This window comes from Vulpes vulpes, chromosome 8 (assembly GCF_048418805.1).
Source record: "Vulpes vulpes isolate BD-2025 chromosome 8, VulVul3, whole genome shotgun sequence".
Lineage (NCBI taxonomy): Eukaryota > Metazoa > Chordata > Mammalia > Carnivora > Canidae > Vulpes > Vulpes vulpes.
The window spans coordinates 9,378,614-9,400,208 of NC_132787.1; the positions used below are offsets into that span (position 1 = coordinate 9,378,614).

At 39.1% G+C, this 21,595-nt stretch overlaps 1 protein-coding gene across 3 annotated transcripts in view; it reads left to right on the forward strand.

Annotated features, from left to right (window-relative positions):
• NELL2 (neural EGFL like 2) overlaps positions 1 to 21,595 on the forward strand; it is a 324,469-nt gene that overhangs the window by 34,571 nt on the left and 268,303 nt on the right. For all 3 annotated transcript variants that reach the window (XM_026000161.2, XM_072765496.1, XM_026000160.2), the window contains one exon: positions 17,100 to 17,250. In XM_026000161.2, the coding sequence (XP_025855946.2) occupies positions 17,100 to 17,250 (151 nt within the window). The remainder of the gene's footprint in view (positions 1 to 17,099; positions 17,251 to 21,595) is intronic.

Genomic DNA, 21,595 nt, shown 5'->3' on the forward strand with positions numbered 1-21,595 from the left:
AACCATTTTTCGTGATTGTTCCACCTGAGTAGTAGTTGCTGGTTTTTGTAATCAACTGTATAAGTGTTCTGACTGACGTTTCAACGTATCCTCTGTTGCCACAATTTCTGACATCTTTTTTGTGCTTTCAGGGACATCATGATACTCGAGTCTGGTACCATATTTCTCAGTGGGCTTTATTACCTTTAATGAGGGATATTTTCATGCTGCATCTTCTAAATACTAAAGACAAGTAAAAGGATTTGAAATTGAACCCCTCAAACTTCAGTTTCTAGATAAATTTTTAAAATGACAGAGATGAGCTCTATGGATTGTGGTTTGCTTGTGTTGTTTGTAGAGTCCAGGCTTCTGTGAAGTGCCTTTGCAGCATTACAATCAAGTAACCTCCTGTGTAGCTTTCACAAAGGCCATTTTACCCTTGGAGCTCCCATCTTTAGGAAGCTATTCTCCCTTGATTTGTGCTTCTACTTCAAGATGATTTTAGGATATTATAAGAAAACGGGCACAATATAAATCCTTGATGCTGCATAGAAATCTGAATTGATTTAATGTGGACAATTTAATCCATTTTTTTTTAATCCAAAAGTGGGATAGAAAAAGTCAGGGCCTTAGCAATCAAAGAGCCAAAATGTAGTTCTGAGTCCTCCAAAAATATTTGAAAAAGTATCTGGAAGATGGGAATCAACTTGTTAAGCAAAATGCTTCAAAATTATTCTTCTATATAGTGTTTGGTTTCAAAGGTAGCTATCCACATGCACAGCTCTGGTGATAATGAGATGAGATTGATGGAGGAAAGTGCTCAGCGTGATGCCCTGCTCATAGCAAGCAGTCGCTAAATGCTGGCTGTTGGGTGCTCGCCCACCCAGTAGCTATAATGCAGAGGTAAAGAGCACCGTCTCCGCTGTGGATGGCCTGCGCCTTCCACTTGCCAGCCAGGAGGCCTAGGCAGTGGTTCTCAACCAGGGACAATTTGGTTCCCCAGGGAGCATGGGGAATGTCTAGGGACATTTTTTCAGTTGTTGCCATTAGGGATGGATTTCTACCAGAAGCCAGAAATGCTGATAGGCATCACACAATACTCTGAAGAGCCCCCCCCCCCCCCCCCCCCCGCCCTCCAACAAAAAATTATCTGGTCCAAAATGTGAATAGTGCTGAGTTGGGGAACGCTGACCTAGAACAAGTGACTTCATTGCTGTAAAATAAAGACACTAATAGTGCCTAGTGAGCTAATACAAAGAAAGCACTTAGAAAAATGCTTCCCGCCGTAAGCACTCAGTAAATGCTAGCATTTGTTATTCATTCAACAAATATTTATAGAGCGCTCACTCTGTGCCAGGCACTCTCTTAGATGCTAGGCGTGTAGTGGACGTGCAAGTGAAATAGGCCAGGTCCCTATCCTTGGGAGCTTGCTTTTCTGACTGCAGGGTTGCTGCAGAGGTGCCTGGTGCTCCTCATGGGGCAGCAGCACCTAAACACTGGTGGAACCATGCTTTGTGTGCTTCCCTCTGCTTAAATACAAGCTCCTTCTTCATCTTTTTTTTTTTTTTTTTTAAATCTCTCCTTTAGGCTTAGAAGAATCTACCGCAAGAAGGAAAATATTAGCCCGAGTTTCCCCATCACGCTCACCCAGACTCTAGCATCACAGACCTCTCACCCCAGTCCATGTGCAGACACTGCCAGTCTGCCCTAGCAGACTTTGAGAGTGGGGAGGTATCTTTTATGCCAGTGGCTGTCTGGTTAGAGAGCCCTCTTTGCCCCAGGACTACCTCTTGTTCTTCGCCACTGCTGTGTGTGTCCCAGCCTTTCTCCATCAGTGCTGGGATCCTAGAGTTTCTTCTTCACACTCCTTCTGTTTTTTTCTATCCTTTTCTTTTTTCTTTTCTTTCTCTTTTTAAAAAGATTTTATTTTTTTATTCATGAGAGACAGAGAGAGAGAGAGAGAGGCAGAGACACAGGCAGAGGGAGAAGCAGGCTCCGTGCAGGGAGCCCGAAGCAGGATTTGATGCCAGGACCCCAGGATGATGCCCTGAGCCAAAGGCTCAACTGTTAAGCCACCCAGGCTTCCCTCTTTCTTTTTGCTTTTCTTTCTTTCTTTTTCTTTTTCTTTTTTTTTCTTTTTCTTTTTTTCTTTTTCTTTTCTCTTCCTTCCTTCCTCCCTCTCTTCCTACTTTCCTCCCTCCCTTCCTTTCCTTTTATCAGAAAGGGAATGGGGGAGGGATAAAGGGAGAGGGAGAGAGAGTGTCCTAAGCAGGTTCCACACCTAGTGTGGAGCAGATCTCACAGCCCTGAGATCATGACCTGAGTCAAAATCAGGAGTCAGACACTCAACCCTACTGAGCCGCCCAGGCGCCCCCTCTCTTATTTCTGTAGCGCTACCAGAAGCGACTCAGCCTCCTGCTCTTGCTCCTGTAGCCTACTGTGGCCCAGAGGAGGAAAATCTCCATTCTCTTTATAGGTGCTGTTTAGAGAAGAGACATTCTTAGGGACCTAAGAGGAAGGTTTGAATGTGGTTTCACAGGAGGCCAAGCTGTAAATGGTGGGCCGCATCAGCGCTTTTAAGTTTGTGTAACCAAGGCCTTGCATGCCAACCATTCCCAGTTCTTCAGGCAGTTCTGACCAGAACGGGGCATTCTTGGGACCTCGCTCCACTAGTGCAGGGTATAACTGATTGGAATTATACTAATGACTGGTGCCCGGTGTTCCCAAGAAAAGTCTCGTGCTGCCATGTGCCTACTGAGTCATACTTTTTCCCTCATGCCCCACTCTCCTAGTCCAGTTTGTATTACTGGGCTTCTGCTTTGGTTTCATCTTAGCCTTGCAGTTCTGAGTAACACAGTGTCTCTGAAAAGGCTGATCACAGAACCGTGATCTGTTTGTTCCTAAGCACCTGTCTAGACTCCTTGCATTTTCCACCTTCCTCCGTCCCTCCCACATACCATCTGCCCTAGCAATATACATTCCAGTAGGTCCGTGGACGTACCATGCTTCTGGATACCTCTGAGCCTTGTGCATACTGCTTCGTCTGCCTGGATATCCCAAGTTGAATCGAGCCTGAGTTCACCTTTATTATGCCTTTGACTATCAGCTGCAAACTGCTGACTCCTTTCTTCAGTGTCTAACCTACAGCTGTTTAGTTATCCCATCCGTCTCTCCCATCTTGGGTTCCAGACTTCTCCCTTGCTTATCAAGGTGCCAGGCATTTCTGAGTTCTGCCTACTAGATCCTTGGAACCAGAATCTATTGGATTTAAATCGGCCACAACATACCGAAGTAGCTTGAATCTTCTGAGGACTTAACCGTCATGTGTAATATTGCTTCTGTGTGAGAAAGTGGGCCACAGTCCTAAAAACTGGTTGACCAATGATGCTTTGGAAGCAACCACATTTACAAATTGTAGATTGGCCATAACAAACATGTATGTGTGTGTGTGTTTGTGTTATGTATATGTGCACACGTGCATACACACATGTATTTATATAGTGTATTTATGTCTTCTGAATTTATGCACATACTTTATGAAATAAGAGGAAAGAATGCATAAAATGCTAAAAATAAAAAATCAGAAGAAGAACAAAATTAGAGTATATTTCGAGGGAATGAATATGAAATTGTACAGATAAGGGGGAGAGGGTATGTAAATGAGGAAATACGTGATTGAATCATTGGATGGTGGTATTAAAATAGGAAATATACTGTTGATGTTTGGGCCTAATTTCCAAAATTAGAAATGGAAATGCGTCTTTCACATATCTGCATGTAATTCAGATCTGTCTAAATGTGGTACTAGGTAGAAAGACTCACTTTATCTTCCCAGTGCTAGTAAGAAAAACATTTCTGTGAAAGTGGAATATGAACCAAGAGGAAGAAATATGCGACCTGGAATAACATTTGAGGAGGAAATTCTGGAATTAGAGAAAACAGCTGTTTGAAACTACACTCAGGTGTTCTAGTTTCAACAGAAATTTAAACTCTAACAATTGTTTCCGAGCCTGGACTAATGAGATAGTTGGACCTGTTAATTAGTATGGGCCATGCCTCCCAGGACCTCTCCATAAACCTTTGTGCAGGTTAAATTGTGTTTGTGTGTGAGATGATCGGTATTGCCTAGAGTGGTGCAGTGAATCCAGGCTTGTAAACTCTGCTTCAGTGGAGTATTAGGAGGGAGGGTATCGACATATACTTACACAGCTGAGGTAGATGTGTTGTTTTACCTTCTAGATTTTGAAAAGGAAAATTAATTCAACTCTGTTCCACAAATATTTATTGAACTTCTCTCTGTCTTGGGCTATAATTGCTGGTAGTTATTGGGAAAGGAGAGAAGTGTAAGGTACAGATCTTGCCCTCAAGGAGATTAAAATCGATCTTTCTGAGGATGTAAGACTGGCATAGAAAGCAATTAGACAAGAAACAGAAAGATTTAAGGCAGCACAAAGCGCTACACTGAAAAATAAAGAAAGTACATAGCAAACTATCAGAGCTATGGGCTGTCATGAAAGGAAGAGAATTGTCTTGGAAGGTGACATGTTAAATCCTGATTGCAATGTAATTCCAGGATTACTTTAATGCCTGGTTCTCTGTTTTAAAGAGTGTAAGATATAGAGGGGAAATTATCGGTAGACCATTGTGTAGACTTTTTGCCTGAATGGTTTATTTATTTATTTTTTAAATCTCGTCTTACACTGCAAAAGAAAAAAAAAAAGAACATTGATTTAGTAAATGTTTTAAACATTCTTTGTAGGTCAACATACAGCTATCCCCTAAACGGATGTGGAGATGAGAGAAGACAAATCCAGTGCTTTCCTTTGGCACTAGAAGGCATTTCTGGTCATTCGATTAGAAATTATTTTCTCTGACATTCTAGAAATTTACAACATTTCCTTTTTTAAAGATTTTATTTATTTATTCATGAGAGACACACAGAGAGAGGCAGAGACCTAGGTAGAGGGAGAAGCAGGCCCCATGTAGGGAGCCTGACGTGGGACTTGATCCCAGGACCCCAAGATTACACCCTGAGCCAAAGGCAGATGCTCAACCCCTGAGCCACTCAGGTGTCCCAGATTTATAACATTTCTAAGAAAGTACTCAACTCACCCTGTCAGCATCTGGGGGGAAGTTTTATTTTTTTTTTTAATTTTTTTTTTTTTTTTTTTTTTTTATTTATGATAGGCACACAGTGAGAGAGAGAGAGGCAGAGATATAGGCAGAGGGAGAAGCAGGCTCCATGCACTGGGAGCCTGACGTGGGATTCGATCCCGGGTCTCCAGGATCACGCCCTGGGCTAAAGGCAGGCGCCAAACCGCTGCGCCACCCAGGGATCCCTGGGGGGAAGTTTTAAACCTGAGGATTTCCATTATTCTTTTTTCTAGGAACATGCTCATCTCGGAATGCTACAAAGAACTGAGTTCTTTTCATAAACCCAAGATCCCTATGCAGACTTGCTGGTCCATAGTCCAAGAAAAAAAAGGAGAGAAGGTCTTTGGTTTTAATATATAACAACATAAAACAGTATTGTAAATTTTTTGTGTTGTTTTAGTTTAGTTCACTGGAATTGTTCTTTATTCCACCTTTTAAATCATAATGTTGAACTAGGTGGCAATGCAAAAGAATACTTGAAGGCAAAGTAAATCTGTAACCTTTACTTAGTTACTGGAATAGACAACAGTATTGTGCCTTGTCATTAAAAGGCACAGAAGTAGTTGGCCAGGCCATCAATGAACAAGACAGTTGGCCACACTTACTGATTGTTTTCTGCATGGGCTATGCCAAAAACGAGAATCATAAAATTGATCCTCGTATTTGGAAAACATCACAGAATGAGAGAAGCTAGGATGTGCCCCCAAATATACATGTCAACAGCAGTGATGAAGACAAGTTAACAGACATCATTTTGTCTACTTCCTTTTCTGCTTGCACAGCATCTAGACTTTCTCTCACTAAGCCTCTTATCACATTGTTTTGGTCTTCCTTTCTAGAAATAAACATAACTGACTAAAGATATAAAAAAACTAGCTCTTTATTCAGGGGAAATTATATCTGTATTTGTTGCTTCCAGGAATCACTGAACTGTGGTCTTGTGGAACAAATTTGAGGCCTATTTTTCTGTGACTCCTTGAGCTAACATTTTTTTTAACTTTTAAAATGTTTTTAACCTTTCTAAATGATTGTAAAAAAAAACAATAAAATTAAATTTAGAAGAATATGCAACAGAAATGTATGTGGCTTGTGAAGCCTAAGGTAATTTCTGTTTGGCCTTATGCAGAAAATTTTGGTGATCCTTGTTTTAAAGAATGACACCCCATTCTGGATGAGTCATAGGGAACTTGGGGAGATGTATTACTTTGGGAATAGGATAAGCTCCCATAGCAAAGAGGCCTAAAATGCAGTGTTCAAACAACTCCTTGTATCTCCATGAGCATCTCCATGAGCATCTCATGGTGCTCAAAGGAGGATGTCTATTTCCCTCTTATGTAACAATCTCCAGATAGGCAGGGGTTCCAGGGCTGATGGGTAGCTTTGCTGCATGAGATTATTCAAGGTCCCTTGTCCTCATTGAAGGGCTTCCCCTTACTATTTCAATATCCAGACCCTGGGAAAGGAGAATGGAGGGCAGTGAGTTTCCTTTCTAATAATAAAATCTGAATTCTAGCACATTTCACTTCTACTCATCCTATTGACCAGAACTTGTCACCTGGCCACTTTAGCTACAGAGGAAACTAAGGAATGTAGTTTCTAACTGGATAACTATGTGCCAGATAAAAGTGATGTGTTTTATTACTAAAAAGGGGAGAATTATTGCTATTGGAGGACAGCAAGCATCTCTGTAACAGTAAGATAGGTAGCTCGTAGTTTGGATTATTCTTGATCTTCATTTCTGAATGCTCAGCACATAACAAGTGCTCAGTTATAAATTTGTTGAATTGAGTAAAGTGAACAGAAAACTGAAGGCAATCCTTAGCCCTGGAATAGGCACTTAGTGAGAAATCCAAGCCTTAAAATGGGAGAGACACAAATTTGATGGGATTAGACTTAAGGCTCCTGAGAATGGATAAATCAGTAGTGGCGATTATATAGCTTCTAGTTAGGTGAAATCCAGAGATTAGATGTAAGTGAATCTTCTGTGCTTTATCCAGGGATAGTATCAACATTTAAATAATGATTTAGAAAAACTTATAGATGTGGGAAAAAGTCCAAGAGGGGGATAAGATGGGATAGGGGCAGGGTATGAGTATGAGTGGTGGTTGAGGGTGGTATCCATCTGGGAAATGGGGCAAGTCTAGTAGACCCCACAATTCAAAGTCAGGCAGGCATCATTTGATGGACCTAGTATTCTGATAGTCTCTAACAGATTTATCCATTCCTGAGGCACAGCATAGAGAATTGGGAAGATCCTGACAGAGCACTAGAACATGAGATTGGTGTTCAGGGCAGAGTTGAGAGTTCTAGACTGGGAAACTGAAGCAATAGTTCAACTTTGTAGGCTGGGAAATGATTAATTTTAGAGGCTGCACAAATTCTCAGAGCTCTTTTTTTGTTGAATCTCTGAGCAAAAACACTTAATTCTGAGCCCCACTTTTGATTCTCTGGTATCACTGTAACTGGCTCAGAAACTGAGAGGAGGCAGATACAGGGTCTGGGGTAACAAGGGCAGGGGTTGACATAGGACTGGTGTCTTCTGAAACTCTGGATTGACAAACTGACTATTCTGTGCTCTCTGTCCTTTGGTACCGTATAATGCTATTTTCTTTGTTGCAGTGAGAATAATAATTGTAAAAAAATGTAGCATGATTTTGATAGGGTGATTAATCATGATAACTGATATTTTGGTATCTTGTTATTCCAAAATAATTTGATTATTATAATTAAAGAAGGATAAAAGCAGAACAAACCCCCAAAATTGATGTCTCAGGTCAAACTGACCTATTAGGTGGAAGATGAAGTTGTGCATTTCAGCACTTCAGCTCCGCATAATTGATGGGGCACTGCAGCCTATCTCTTTGGCTATTCAGCAAAGATTCTGTTAGAATCTGCTTGTCCAATCTGAGGTTGCACAATATATAACCTTCACATTTTATATAAATGTGTAAGACTATATTATAGTTCCCTATTCTTACTCTTGCCAATTAATAGATTATCAGCCAAATGTAAAAGATACAGAGATCTCACCTTAATCCTGTTAGTTTTTTTCTTCTTTTTACATTAATAATTTGACTCAAGCCAAGCCAAGCACATATGTGGATAAAAAGCCAGATTCTTGAATATATATGCACACAATATATATATATTTCTTCTCTCTCTCTCTCTTATGCTTTTCAGGGACCGAATGAATATTTGATCAGACCTCAAAGAAAATAAAGAAATAACTGTGATTTAGTTTTCACTTAAAAAAATTAGCATATGTGCATTTCTCTTTTGCACTAGAGTTGCTCTCTTAATATATGAATACCTTATGAAGAGTAATTATGTGTGCATTTAAGATATAAAATATATACTAATATGGGATAATTTACAAGAGAGAAAAATGACCTACTTCATGAATTTATACAGTTCAATGTTAAGATGAGTACATTGTTAATTTAAGAAATACATCATACACCAGTAACTGGTGTCAGTCTATGAAGATGCATTTGAACCTTCTGATGTATGGCTAAGGGTAACACTAATGACGAAAGACCAGTGAAAAATCGAGGTTTGTTTTAAAGATATTTGTGCATTTTATTTATTCAAGGTTTCAATGACAAGGCAAAAGCATATTTCATAAAGTATGATAGTCCATGAATTTAATTTTACTGATGCATTTAAGACATTGATTTTGATATTAGCTGACAAATTGTATGCATTGTTTGAGTTCAATTTGATAATACATTTTGGATTGATTTAAATAAAGATTTAGCAAATTACTGATTCTTAAGTCTGCTGCATGTATTCAAGTGATATTGTCGAGACTGCTATCTATGAGAAATGAAGCAGAATCAGAAACACAACCAGTGTATTAAAAAACTAAAAAACTAACAGGATCAAGGTGAATGTATTAAAGTTGTGGATGACGTCATCGTCATTGTCATTGTCATCGTCATTATCCCTTTCATTTACTTAACATGACTAATTGTAGCCTTGAGCAGTATTCCAGTTGGGAGAAGAGATGATAAAAAGGGATATCATTTAGCTCATTTATCCTCTTAATTTTGCTGCTAACAAAGCAGCTGGTAGCTGTACTGGTGAGGTTCTGAGGGATAGCCCCACACTAGCCAAAAGCATTAATCTGATTATAAACTCTGGTGCCAATTTAATTTTAATCTACAGTGAGGATTGTAACAGTGAACTAAACCAGAATACTCATAGTGGTTAATTAGTACTGCGGTCTCTGAAGGACAATGTACCTGGGAAGCCAAATTATTATCAGAAAGTTACTTGTTATCCTAGTCTCCAAAAAAAAAAAAAAGGAATAATCTACATAATTTGTATTATATCTGTTATGTATTACATTTTAATATTGTAATTTTAATCTCAAAATTATTGACATTTTATTGTTTGTAGCCCTCCTACATTCTGACTAAATTTTGTTCTACTTCGTTAGTGAAAATTCCAACATATGAGTCATAAATGATTTGCTTAATGTCAACCATTTAGTTTTAAATCCAGGAGGAGAACCTGCTATTTGTTTTTGTTTCTTTGCGGGGTACGGATGCTTATGTTTTAGTTTCTGATTATGTTCATGGATGCATGTTTTTATGTGGTTGGATATTCACAACATTAAGCCAACAAACAATTTTGTAAATAATACATGAAGATACATATGCTTATTATGCATTGAATCAAATTATAATTAGCTGTTGATTTGAAAGAAAGTTTTGAGATTGCTTTGGGGTTTAATGGGAATAAAATGTAGAAAGGGAAGTGACTTTCCAAGGGTATGCTAGTAATATAAGGGATATGTGGACAGCTAAAGAGTGAGGATGTGGCATCATTAGACGTGGGTTTGCCCCACTAGAAAGTTGTGGATTCCTCATACATTTTGCCCAATAACTTTTAAGGAGAATTACTTGAAAATTGTCTTTATAAAAGCTTTTGGTTTTACAGTTTATATCTCGATGGTTTAGGGTATCTCACTGAGAGATTATATACTATGAATTGTTTTGTAGATTTGGAAAGCTTAAATTGATCTGAAGAGCAAGAAAAGTGTATTTACTTTCAGAATATGTTTTTATAAAAGTTAACTTAAAATGAGGGTCTATCTACTTTCCTGAGCATGCATCACCATTTCTTTGGTAGGGCACTGTCGTGTAATAGAGGGAGCATACTGGCTTGAGTTGGGATCCCAGCTCTGCCTCTTGAATTTGGTGAGTTTGTTCGTTTATCCTATCCTAATTGCTTTTGATAGTTCTGTTGGAGGAGGTCATGGAGAGGACATGACCATGGGTTGACCCTTGAGCTGGACCTCAGTGGTTGGAGGCTCCTCCCCGCCTCCCTGCTTCGAACTGCACACTCTGCCTACAGTTCCCACAGCGGGAGTCATTTTCAGGGACGCATTGGTGTGTTGTTGAGACTCTGTGGCTTGGTATAAGTGAGTGACTCAGTTAAGGCTTCTATATAAATTAAAGATTTTTGCTGGCGGATGTAGAAATCTGTGTGTCTTGAAGCTGCCCAAGGCAAGCCTCCTAAGTAAGTTCCGTTGCTTATTAAACCTGCCACCTCCCAATCAGGAGTGGCCTGCCTCCTCCTCCTGCCTCTCCTTGCCCTCCTGTCCAGGGCCTGTTTCAGAGATCCCTGGGGAAATTCCTGAGGTTTCAAACCCACAAGTTTCTAATATAGTAAATTCATAGAAATGGGCTCTGATCTTGAGCCATGGATGGTGATGATTGCAGGAGTCTTGGCTTCTCTGCGCCTCTCTTTCCTCATCTGTAATTTCTATTACTGTGGAGCAATAATCTCATTTACTCAGAGTTGCTCTGAGCCTTAAATGAGATTGTTCATGTTTAAGGACTTTGCAAACTGCATATGTAGCGTTCATCAAATTTTAATGGCTTTTAAAATCGTGACTATTACTCTCCTTGAAAGTTCGCTCTGTAAAGGCATGGCTGTATTGAAGGGAGCGTAAGAGCAATGGACAGGAACTATACTAATAGTTCTGACTTCATCTATTTCTAACCTGAATTTAGATGATAACAGCCTTTCACAGTTAGAGACTGAAAAAAGAAGTTAATTTGGTGAGTTTTGGCACATTCTAAGTCAACCACCTTATGCCTGAGATTAGACGGTTTTTATAATTGAATTTGCACGTGGTATTTGTATTAGTCTGGTTACGTGGGGGAAAATCAATTTAGGTTCTACACAGTGTGGATGGGATAGAGACCTGTCAGTGGCAGAGACTCATTTGATTCATGATGGCAATTGTGGTAATGCAATTGAAGCGCAAAAGAAGAAAATAATTCTTGCCTATTTCTTCTTTGTTATTGGTTGATGGACAAATCGCTTCTCTTTACTTTTAATAACACACCAAAAATACTTAAAGAAGCTCCAGTCTGACTGTCTTTTTCAGTAAGCACCCATGTCTGCTACCACATACATTAATCTAGTCTATTTCATTAATCTAGTCTTCATTAGTCTAGTTTTGAAATAAACCAGTCTCTCTCTGTTCTCCTTTCTCCCCTTAACTACGATGTATATGGGGAATATACATAACACATTGTGTAAATCTCTAGAAATTGTTAGTACATTCACATGGGAATTCATCACTCCGTCCTAGTAGTCTCACCACTAAAAATGAATTATTTTGATGTGATTGCTTCCGAACCACTTCATTACTTATTGATAGCTGCTTTAAAATGCCCCAGCTTGTGTTTATAGTGGGGTTTTCTTAGGCTCTGCACACGAGAAAACTGGAAAACGTTGCAACAAAGTTTTGTTTTAAACTCAAGCGATTCTAAGAAGACCTACTCCAGCATGGGTGTGTTGACAAGTTTTTCTATGGGGTTTCATAGCAGTGTTTAAAGGCCACTTTTATCAGCCTGTTTTTCTCTGAAGAGGCAATTCAAAATGATCTCTGTCAGCCTTTCATTGAAATGAAATTCAGTTTACATTGATTTTTTTATCCATAAATGAGTGGTCATTCATAGTTCTGTAGAAATAGAGAGTGGAAGGCAGGGTTTTAGCTGAAGAAGAATTTGATTGCCAAAAACTTTTATGCCAATTTCCAAATATGGAAACTGTTATTTTATGGCTGAGGTTGGGATACTTAGAATGAAAGTAAGCTCAGAAATCACAAGGGTATCACGGCTGTTGGTAGTTTTAGCGGATTCCATAGTCTCACTGCTTGAAAAACTAATAAGAAGTATCATAATCTTAATAGCCAGCACATGGTGTTTACTACCCGCCAAGGATAGCTAATGATCTGCATAGCCCGCATTGAAACCTCATTCTTCTGGGTTCAGAGTTTGCTCTGCTAGCCACCACACTTTATTATTTTTGTATATTTGGTTCCTAACAGGAGCTCTCGTTGAGAAATGGCTTCATACATATCTTTATTAAATTATTAATTCTGAAAACTGAAACTGATAAAAATAAAGCAGAATTAATTCTCACATGATGGTGGTTTCTTCGGCTTGATTTTCTGGTAAATCTATAGTAATAATTGTGGGAACTCAGAAGTCACTCTGAACACTGTATAATCCTTGAGATGAAAATAGAAGGCAGTAATGTTGATTTTACAAATTGAGAAACAGAAATGCAAATGAGGAAAGTGACCTTTCTTAAAATCACTACTAAACTAGTCGCTTAAGGAACTAAAAATGTTGTCTTATATAATTACTTTTTTTCTGGATTATTTTCTATGTTGGATGCTCTCTTATTTGCATTTCTGTTTTCGAGTGGCAGTTAAGCTTGGATAAAGGATGCCATGTTCAGAAGGCAGTATGGTTTAGTGGAGAGAATACTGGACCAGAAGTTGTCATCCCCATCAAACCTCTGGCATGCCAGGTGCCTTTGGGTGAATCACAGGATTGTTCCTTAGCTAGTTTTACTCATTGAAAAAGAAAGTAGTGATGATTGCCTCTGTCAAGTTTCCAAGGCTTTGTGTGAACAAAATGCGATGTGGGTTCAAAGGAGAAAATATGTAATTATACATTTTTGGAGAATAAATGTTGTAGAGTAGCAGGTGTGCAGCATTATATATGTGTATATATGAGGCTATATATGTTGTTACTACTCTGTGACAGATTTAGTTTTTTATGGCCCACCCTTTTGTCCTCTCATTCTTGTGGTTTGTGTGTTTTTATTTTATTTTTTATTTTAATTATTTTATTTTATTTTAATTTGTATGTTTTTAGATACTATATTCTGAAGACTTCTAAATCTGTTTTGCCAACCTTGACCTCTCTCATGAGATCTAGTTCTGTAGTCCCGCCTCCTACTGGACACTTCACATGCATGTTGCATCGCACCTTAGAATGACCCTTGCTAAAGCTGATATCCTGTCTGGATTCCATCATGCTCCTACTGCATTTCCTTTCATCTGGTCTCTCAAGCTAGAAACTTTAGATTCAAATAGATTCAGTTTTCTCTTTCTATTGCTTTTTGCATATGTTTTTATCAGTGACCAAATTCTTTAGATTCTATTTCTAAAAATCTCTTGACTTCTACCTCTCCTGTTGATTCTGATGCTTCTCACAGAGTTGAGGCCCCCATCAGGTCCTTCCTGGATTCAGGCATAATGAATTTATGAAGAGCATGTTTTTAAGGGGAACCATAGATTTAAATAGTAGGGTGAGGTGAGGGTTGGTAAGAGATGGTGCTCTATTGACAGCTGAAAGTATGATGTAGGCATGATTTATATTTCCTGTACATACTCTCTCTCTGTCACAGTCAAGTAATCTTCACCCATGTCACTGGGCCCCTGGGCTGGGGGTGCCAGGTGAGGAGACCATCCTGAGGCCATAGTAAGTCAGGCCAGGTTTTCTCCCTCCCACTGCCTTCCATATTGTCCCTCCCCATAGCACAGGTGGGAAGTCCATGCAAGTCTGTTTTTAAATCTCTGTGTCATGAACTTGGTTAATCAAGATGGAAAAAAAAACAACAACATTATTTCTCCTGTTACCATAGCATGAGCTAAATGGGACTTCTGCTGGCCATGTTTCTGTTGGAGGGTTCCTCCTTCCTACAAGTCATCCTACACTCATAGAGGAAGCAAAATAGGGAAGGTAATGAGCTGGGAAGAGAAGTTGGACAGGATGATTTGGTTTGGGAAAGAGTTTAGGGATATCAAAATGTGATGTTTAAAATATGTGAAATCTAACAAAAAACTCTATGATCATCTGAGTTGTGAGAGTTTCCCGAGAGTTCTCCCTACTTTCGGCTTTTTTCTTTCTTCAAGTAACCTTCCACATGGCGACCAGAGAAATGTTTCCAAAATACAGATTGATCTTTTTTTTTTTTTAAATGTTTCTCCTCATCTGCAGGTTCCTTCATCATGTTTTCAACCATGGTGTCTTACATTTTTATTAATGACACCCAAATGTAATCCATTCTTTTAAGTTTCCTTTCATTTTAAGGTCAATCTTTACATATCATTTCATCTGAAAACAAAACAAAGAAAACTCCCACAAATACTACAACCTCTCAACCCTTTCCACAAACATGACTCCAAAACAGTGGAAAATAATGCAGAGATTAGTGAAGGTTTTCTGTGCATACCAAATGACAAAACTTGCTAAAAACCCTCATTAAGCGTCCATTTTCCAAAGTTTCACTTGTAAGGCAGCTATGTTCCACTTCTAGACTCCTTTTCTCTCATTGGATGAGCTCAAGCTCTCTGGGCCACATCTTTGGATCTCTCTGTGCATCTGATCTTCATTTCTGTATTCAGGGTAGTCCTTTCTCTGCTTCTCTCATTTACATCCTCATCTATCATCCTGCTCAGCAAGATAAAGGATGCCTCTCAAGCTCTACCTGCCTGAAAAGGGCGGAGAGGGGGGGCATAATAAATATTTATTATTTAATTTCAATTTGCTTTTATCTATCAAATTAAGATGAAGTGATGAGGTTTGTGAATGATTTACTTGTGTATAAATTAGAGTGGATTAAAAGTTAACATTAGATGAATTATTTTCACACGATTACATTTTGTAAGCCTTCCTGGGGAAGCGGAACATTTTGGAGCTAGGAAGAATTGTATGGAAGCCTCTCCACAGCCAGTCTGACCCTGATGGAGCTTGGAAACTATTATGTTGGCCGTGGCAGAAATTGCAGTTTATTGTTATGCTTTTCCGTTGTGAATATTGATTGGAACTGGGGAAGTTTCCTTTTTGAAACAAGAAATTTATTTTTCGTAAAACTTTGAACAAATATCCTGGGTCTGACTTCATTGCCCTGGATTAGGTGCTCATTCCTGAAACGATCAGTGTGGACAGGGTTTTGTGTTGCTCTGATCAGTGCAGAGGAAGTCACATGGTAAGAATGGGAAGGAATCATTTTTCAGTGGTAAATAGGAGGGTTGTTTTTTTTTTTTTTTTGTCCATGACATTTGCACACAAGGTCCTGCCTATCCACACTTTATACCTACCTGTATGACAGCATATCTTTCATTGTACTGGGATTATTTGTCCCTTCCTCTATTTTATGGGTATCTCAAGTGCTTTCTCCATATCTCTCCGTTCCCAGTGATGGACATAGGTCAGCCAGCTACATTTTTATTCCATAAATTGGTGGGGCTAGAAAGGTATGGAACTTTGCATTAATCTTATAATCTGTGTCCTTCAGATTATAGTTCTCAACAAGATTTCTGCTACACGGCTACTGAGAGAATGCTTGGAAATTTGTGGAAGAAATTTGGGTTGTCATAATGACTGGGGTTCGGGTGTCACTGGCATTCATTGGACCGGGACCAGGGGTGTTAAATGTTTTGCAATGCATGGGACAGTTTTGTACAAGGAGGGATTGTTCTTTCTAAATGCTGGTAGTTTTTCCATTGAGAACTGTTTAGCTAGTAGTTACCTAGACTACCTAATCTAAAGTAAGTAAGTCTAGTTACTTAGTCCCCCTGGTCTAAAGTATAGAAATATGGAGGATGATTTGATAATAGCAGAAACTGTTTCTGGCTCCCATCAGCCGTTTGCACACACCATGAATAGGAGGCCTTATGCTCAGTTAGCAGATAGCTTGAATGATAGGTTTTTTCTACCCACTAAATCCATTTTTATCTGTATTGCCCCCATTCCCTCTGGGTCCTGGGGTTGTAGTGGAAGACTAACTCCAGTAGAAGTATAGGGTAGACGTTTCTGCTCTCCCAGGCATACTTCCTTGACTAGGCTTTCTCTGAGTCTGGAGAGAGGAACATTGGAATTAAGTTCCATTGGGACGCCTGGGTGGCTCAGCGGTTGAGCATCTGCCTTCGGCTCAGGGCATGATCCCACGGTCCCAGGATCGAGTCCCACATCAGGCTCCCTGCATGGAGCCTGCTTCTCCCTCTGCTTGTGTGTCTGTCTCTCTGTGTGTGTGTCTCTGATGAATAAATAAATACAATCTTAAAAAAAAAAGTTCCATGTATTTCTTCCAACAATATGGTAAGACAATTTGATCTTAATGTTTCATCCACTGCACAGAAGGCTGAGAATGACTAATTTCAATGATCTTTTAAAAAATCTATTTATAGCATGCCTTCTGGCTAAAGCCATCAATGTGGAAGGTGGCACATAGATTTAAATCCAGTTTTCTGTCATGAGGTGTCAGAAAAGCTAAATGGCTCTATCATGGTCTTTTAGGTCCTATTCTAGGAAGTACATCCTTTTGCTCATGGTTGACACTAACATGGCTGTGGTATCCAGGATAAAATATGTAAGGATAAAACTCAGGAGCACACTTCTTCAAACAGGATTCTTTGATTCTTTGCCTCAAAGGGAACAGTTTTTTTAAAAAAAGGATTCTTGAAACAAAAGTTCAGTAATTGGTTTACTGTCCTGTGTTCTGTGTAGCCTGAAGTCTCGATGAAAGAGTCTGAAACTTGGTATTTATCACTTATTACTTGATAATGTTTTTAGAAAGGTGTTGCATGGAAAGGATGCTTTATAAAACCAATTTCTAGTCTATTTAGTGTATGTTTCTTTTTTTAGATACTCCCAGAAGTATAAAAGCATCCACTGCTACAGCTGAACAGTTTTTTCAGAAGCTGAGAAATAAACATGAATTTACTGTTTTGGTGACTCTGAAACAGACCCACTTAAATTCTGGAGTTATTCTCTCCATTCACCACTTGGATCACAGGTGAGTGTGGCTGCTGGGCTTTTCATGTTTTCATTATATATGATTAAATGAACACATTCAAAAGAAGTAAACAAAAGCAAGAAATACCGTATACAAGATTGGTATAAAACAGCTATAATTATTTTGCCACATTATGCAAAATCACAAACACCAGTAATTGAGATCAGCCTAGATGTAGGAAGAGCTGGTGCTTTTGATGTTGCTGAAAGCACACAGAAACCACCATTTCTAAGATACACTTATTAATGACTAAATTCCTCATGAGATACCTTCTTCAGTGCTAAAGGTAAGGATATTTCTTCTTAATTTGTGAATAGTTAGCCACAAAAATACTATATTCAGTTTCTTTAGGAGATTGTCTGGGTTTAGAGCTCAACAGTCTTACAATTTTAGTCACTGACAGATAACTTCTTTTTTTAATGCACCTCTTAGCAGCTGTTACAACTGTGTTGTTAGATGTGTATTAAATCGAAATACTGTCTAGTATTTCCCAGCTTCTCACATGTGTGGAAGCTTGATCAGGAGAGCTGGTGGGAGTAATGGGGAGAAAGTAGGTGGAGGAGAAATTCATTCATGACCCTTGGTATAAACATAGGTTATTGCTGAATAATACCAAACAGTCTGAATAATTCCTCTTCTTTTTAAAGATGTATTTATTTATTTGAGAGAGGGAATGGGGGAGGGGCAGAGTGAGAGATTCCCCCTCCCCCAAATGGTTCCTTCCTGGAAGAATAACTACAGTTCTGTTAATGAAAGTTCCTTCATGTTCACATTTTGGATACCCACTCCATGACTTACCAACTGTGGACCTTGAGCAAGTCACATAGCCTTTCTGTGCTTCAGTTTTCTCACCTGTGAAATGGGGATAATGATAGTACCTATTTCATAGCTTGTGGTGAAGATTAAAGAGTTTATGTATGTAAAAGTGGTTAACATGTATAAGAAGTTTTAATGATACCGTCCAGGTGTGGGCAGAAACCTTTTTTTTTTTTGGTTTCCCTTATCAGAGATGAGGCAGCCTGGGTCTTTGCAAACCTTTGTTAGATACTGAAGAGCAAACAGAGAGCACAAACATGTGGAGAACAAAGTATAGCAAGTTGACATAGAGAGCAAGGTTCCTGATCACACTCTACCTGGGTTATTCTAGCAAGGCCCTTCCTTAGTCCATCTGTAGCCCCAAAGGGTTGGGATAGCTTCCTAGGCCCCTCACTTGAGTTTCTTTCCTCCCAGAATCTGGCCTGTGTTTGAGAGGAGGGTGCCACGCTAGAGTTCATATGGTGATTGGATTAGGATCTTCAAGGCAGAGCAAGAAAGGGAGAGGTTCCATCTCCAAGAGTTACTAGGGCTTTTCCCTTTGGTATGTTTCTGGTCCCAGAGACAGACCTTGTCTTCAGGTAATTGATACCTGAGCTCCTGGCTTACAGTACTGTGACTTTGGTTGTCTCGCTTGGGCTTTAGGCAACATGATTCACATACAATAAAGCAATATTGTTCCTTTACAGAGCAGCCTGGTTTATTACTGATTTGTTTTTAAGATTTATATACTTGAGAGAGAGACAGAGCATTGGCAGGGGGAGGGACACAGGAAAAGGTACAGAATCCTTGAGCAAACTCTCCACTGAAGGCAGAGCCCAATGTGAGGCTTGATCCCAGGACCCTGAGATCATGACCTGAGCTGAAATTAAGAGTTGGATGCTCAATTGACTGTCACCAGGTGCCCCAATTACTGATTATTTCGGCTTGTGAAAAAATTTCCCCTGTGTTTTGGGCACTAGATTTTTCTACCCTGTAACTTTTCCCCACTGCCCTATTCGTAGAAACATGGAACTCATCCAGCTTCCTTCCAGATGGCATGTCCTTACATCCATGATGGCTACTGCAGCCTCCCATCTTACCCCTCTTATTTCTGAGCAAACCAGCACTGGGTACTACATCTGCTCCTCTGGAGACTTAATTGGCAGCACTTCACAAGGTCTACTGCCCTCATCTATACTGCGTCCCAGTTGGGCAATGTTTTTGTTGGTCTCGGGAGTTGAATATAATGAATAACTGTACAAATGTTCGATCAGCATGGACTTCTTATAATCCACACACTTTCTTTTTTTTTTAAACACTAGTTTTTTTAAATTTTTATTTATGATAGTCAGAGAGAGAGAGAGAGAGAGAGAGAGAAGGCAGAGACACAGGCAGAGGGAGAAGCAGGCTCCATGCCCCGGGAGCCCGATGTGGGATTCGATCCCGGGTCTCCAGGATAGTGCCCTGGGCCAAAGGCAGGCGCCAAACTGCTGCACCACCCAGGGATCCCTAATCCACACACTTTCAATCTAATACTAAGATAGTTTGAAAATTATTTTTAGCATCTTAAACAGTAAGTATATGGACCACTGAAATACCTGACCGTCATCAGGTAGGTTCTTGGTGAAGGATCTGAGAAAGGATGACTTGCTGTCAGGAGGATTTTTTTTTTACTCTTCCCGTGAGGCAGATGTGTTAAAACATGTAAGAATTTATATTAAATTATTTCAGTGAAAGATAATATTTGGTTTTTAAATTAATATGGTAATATATTTTCATTATAGAAAAAATGGAAAGCAGACAAGTGTAAAGAAATAGAAAAACTCTTACCAAATATTATAATACCAAAAGGAGACCAGTGTTGACATTCTGTTCTATTTTGACCTAGTCCTTTTGTCTGTGTGGGTAGATATGCCATATTTTATTTAATCAGCCCCATACTTTGGATGTTTTCCTTTTTTAACTTTACCAAGTAACACCATGATGAATATATTTATACATAAATTTTAGTGCCCAGCTCTCATTCTTTCTAGTTATATTTGTTAAATTTAATATTAATTCTGTAATTCCTTGTTTCACTTATTCATTCTTCCTTTATGTCATCTATAAATTTGATAACATTTGCCTAAACAAATGTCATATTTGAAGTATAGTATATTTTTCTCTAATATAAAAAATCGGTTAGATTTGTAGGGCACTTTGCCTTTATTTAGTGAGCTAGCAGTTATTAAGGCAGTGTGCATGGGCTCATTTTATCCTCAGCACTGATTAGTGGTTAAGAATGCAGATTGAGAGGTGCACCACATGCATTCCAGAATAGCTCTACCACTTAATTGGCTTTGTGACCTTGTGCAAATTATTTAACTCTTCCGTAGGTTCCTCATCTGTAAGTCCATATAAAGTGCTGGAGAACACTAGAGAAAAAGTGCTGTATGTTATATGGTGCAAAAGTGCCATAATCATGCAAAGTCCCTTTTCTCATTCCCATTTTACAGATAAGAAAAACAAGGCCACAGACCTTAAGTTGTTGGAGGTTCCCAAGGAGGTAGGGTTTAAACTCAGGCAATATGATTACAGAGCCAGCCTGCTGGACGTTGGTGCTCTGCCTCCTTTCAGTGTCTGTGGGAGGTTTTTCGATTTGGTTCTCCTCTGCTCACTTGCTTCACAGCATCACTTAGCTAGTTAGTAACAGAATCGGGACCCAAACCCACTTATTCTGACTCTCAAGTGTGATGTTTTTACCAATACACCATGATTTATCCTAACCTCCTAGCACTCTGACAGATCTTGCGTTATGGTGTGTGGGTTGTTGTTGTTGTTGTTGTTTTTTTTCTTTTCCTGGTCTTGTTGCTGAAGTTATTTTTCTTCCCTCCATCTTGTTCTGACTCGTATTTTTAGTTTCATCACTTCCTGAACGCTTATTTGTTTTCTGCTTTCTTGCAGAAACAAATACAAAAAAAATGTACGGTGGTTTATAGAGATATCTGCAGGACAACAAGATAAGAATTAAATGAAATATGAAAAGCAGGGCAAAGGAAAAATAGAAACCCAATTGGATGATTAAGATAATGCAATTATTCTTGGTTCCAAGACCAGAGACCTATTTCTTTTTTTTTCTTAATAATAAATTTATTTTTTTAAATAATAAATTTATTTTGAGACCTATTTCTTCTATGGCCTTTTATGGCAGGATATATGAATGTCTTTAGAGAAATGAGTTCAGAGGGCCTCACGTCGGCTGGTGGCATCATGCTGTAATGCACTTTGGGAAAAGCAAAGCTACAGTGATTGTGTCAAGGAAGTTGTGTGAAGGCATGAGGGTCTTTGGAACAGTGCTTACCTTTGGAGGCCCTTGGTAGTGTACACAAAAGTTCTGTACAGCCAAATTTTCCTACTAACATTCCTATTTGGGTGGCGCCTCCAATATGAAACTCATAAAAGACCGTGTCCTTAAGGCAATATTCCATATAAATTGCTTTTCTCATGAAAATAATATTGAATTCAAGTTAGACTTCCCTGATAGATACATGAATTGTAGCAATTCTCCATT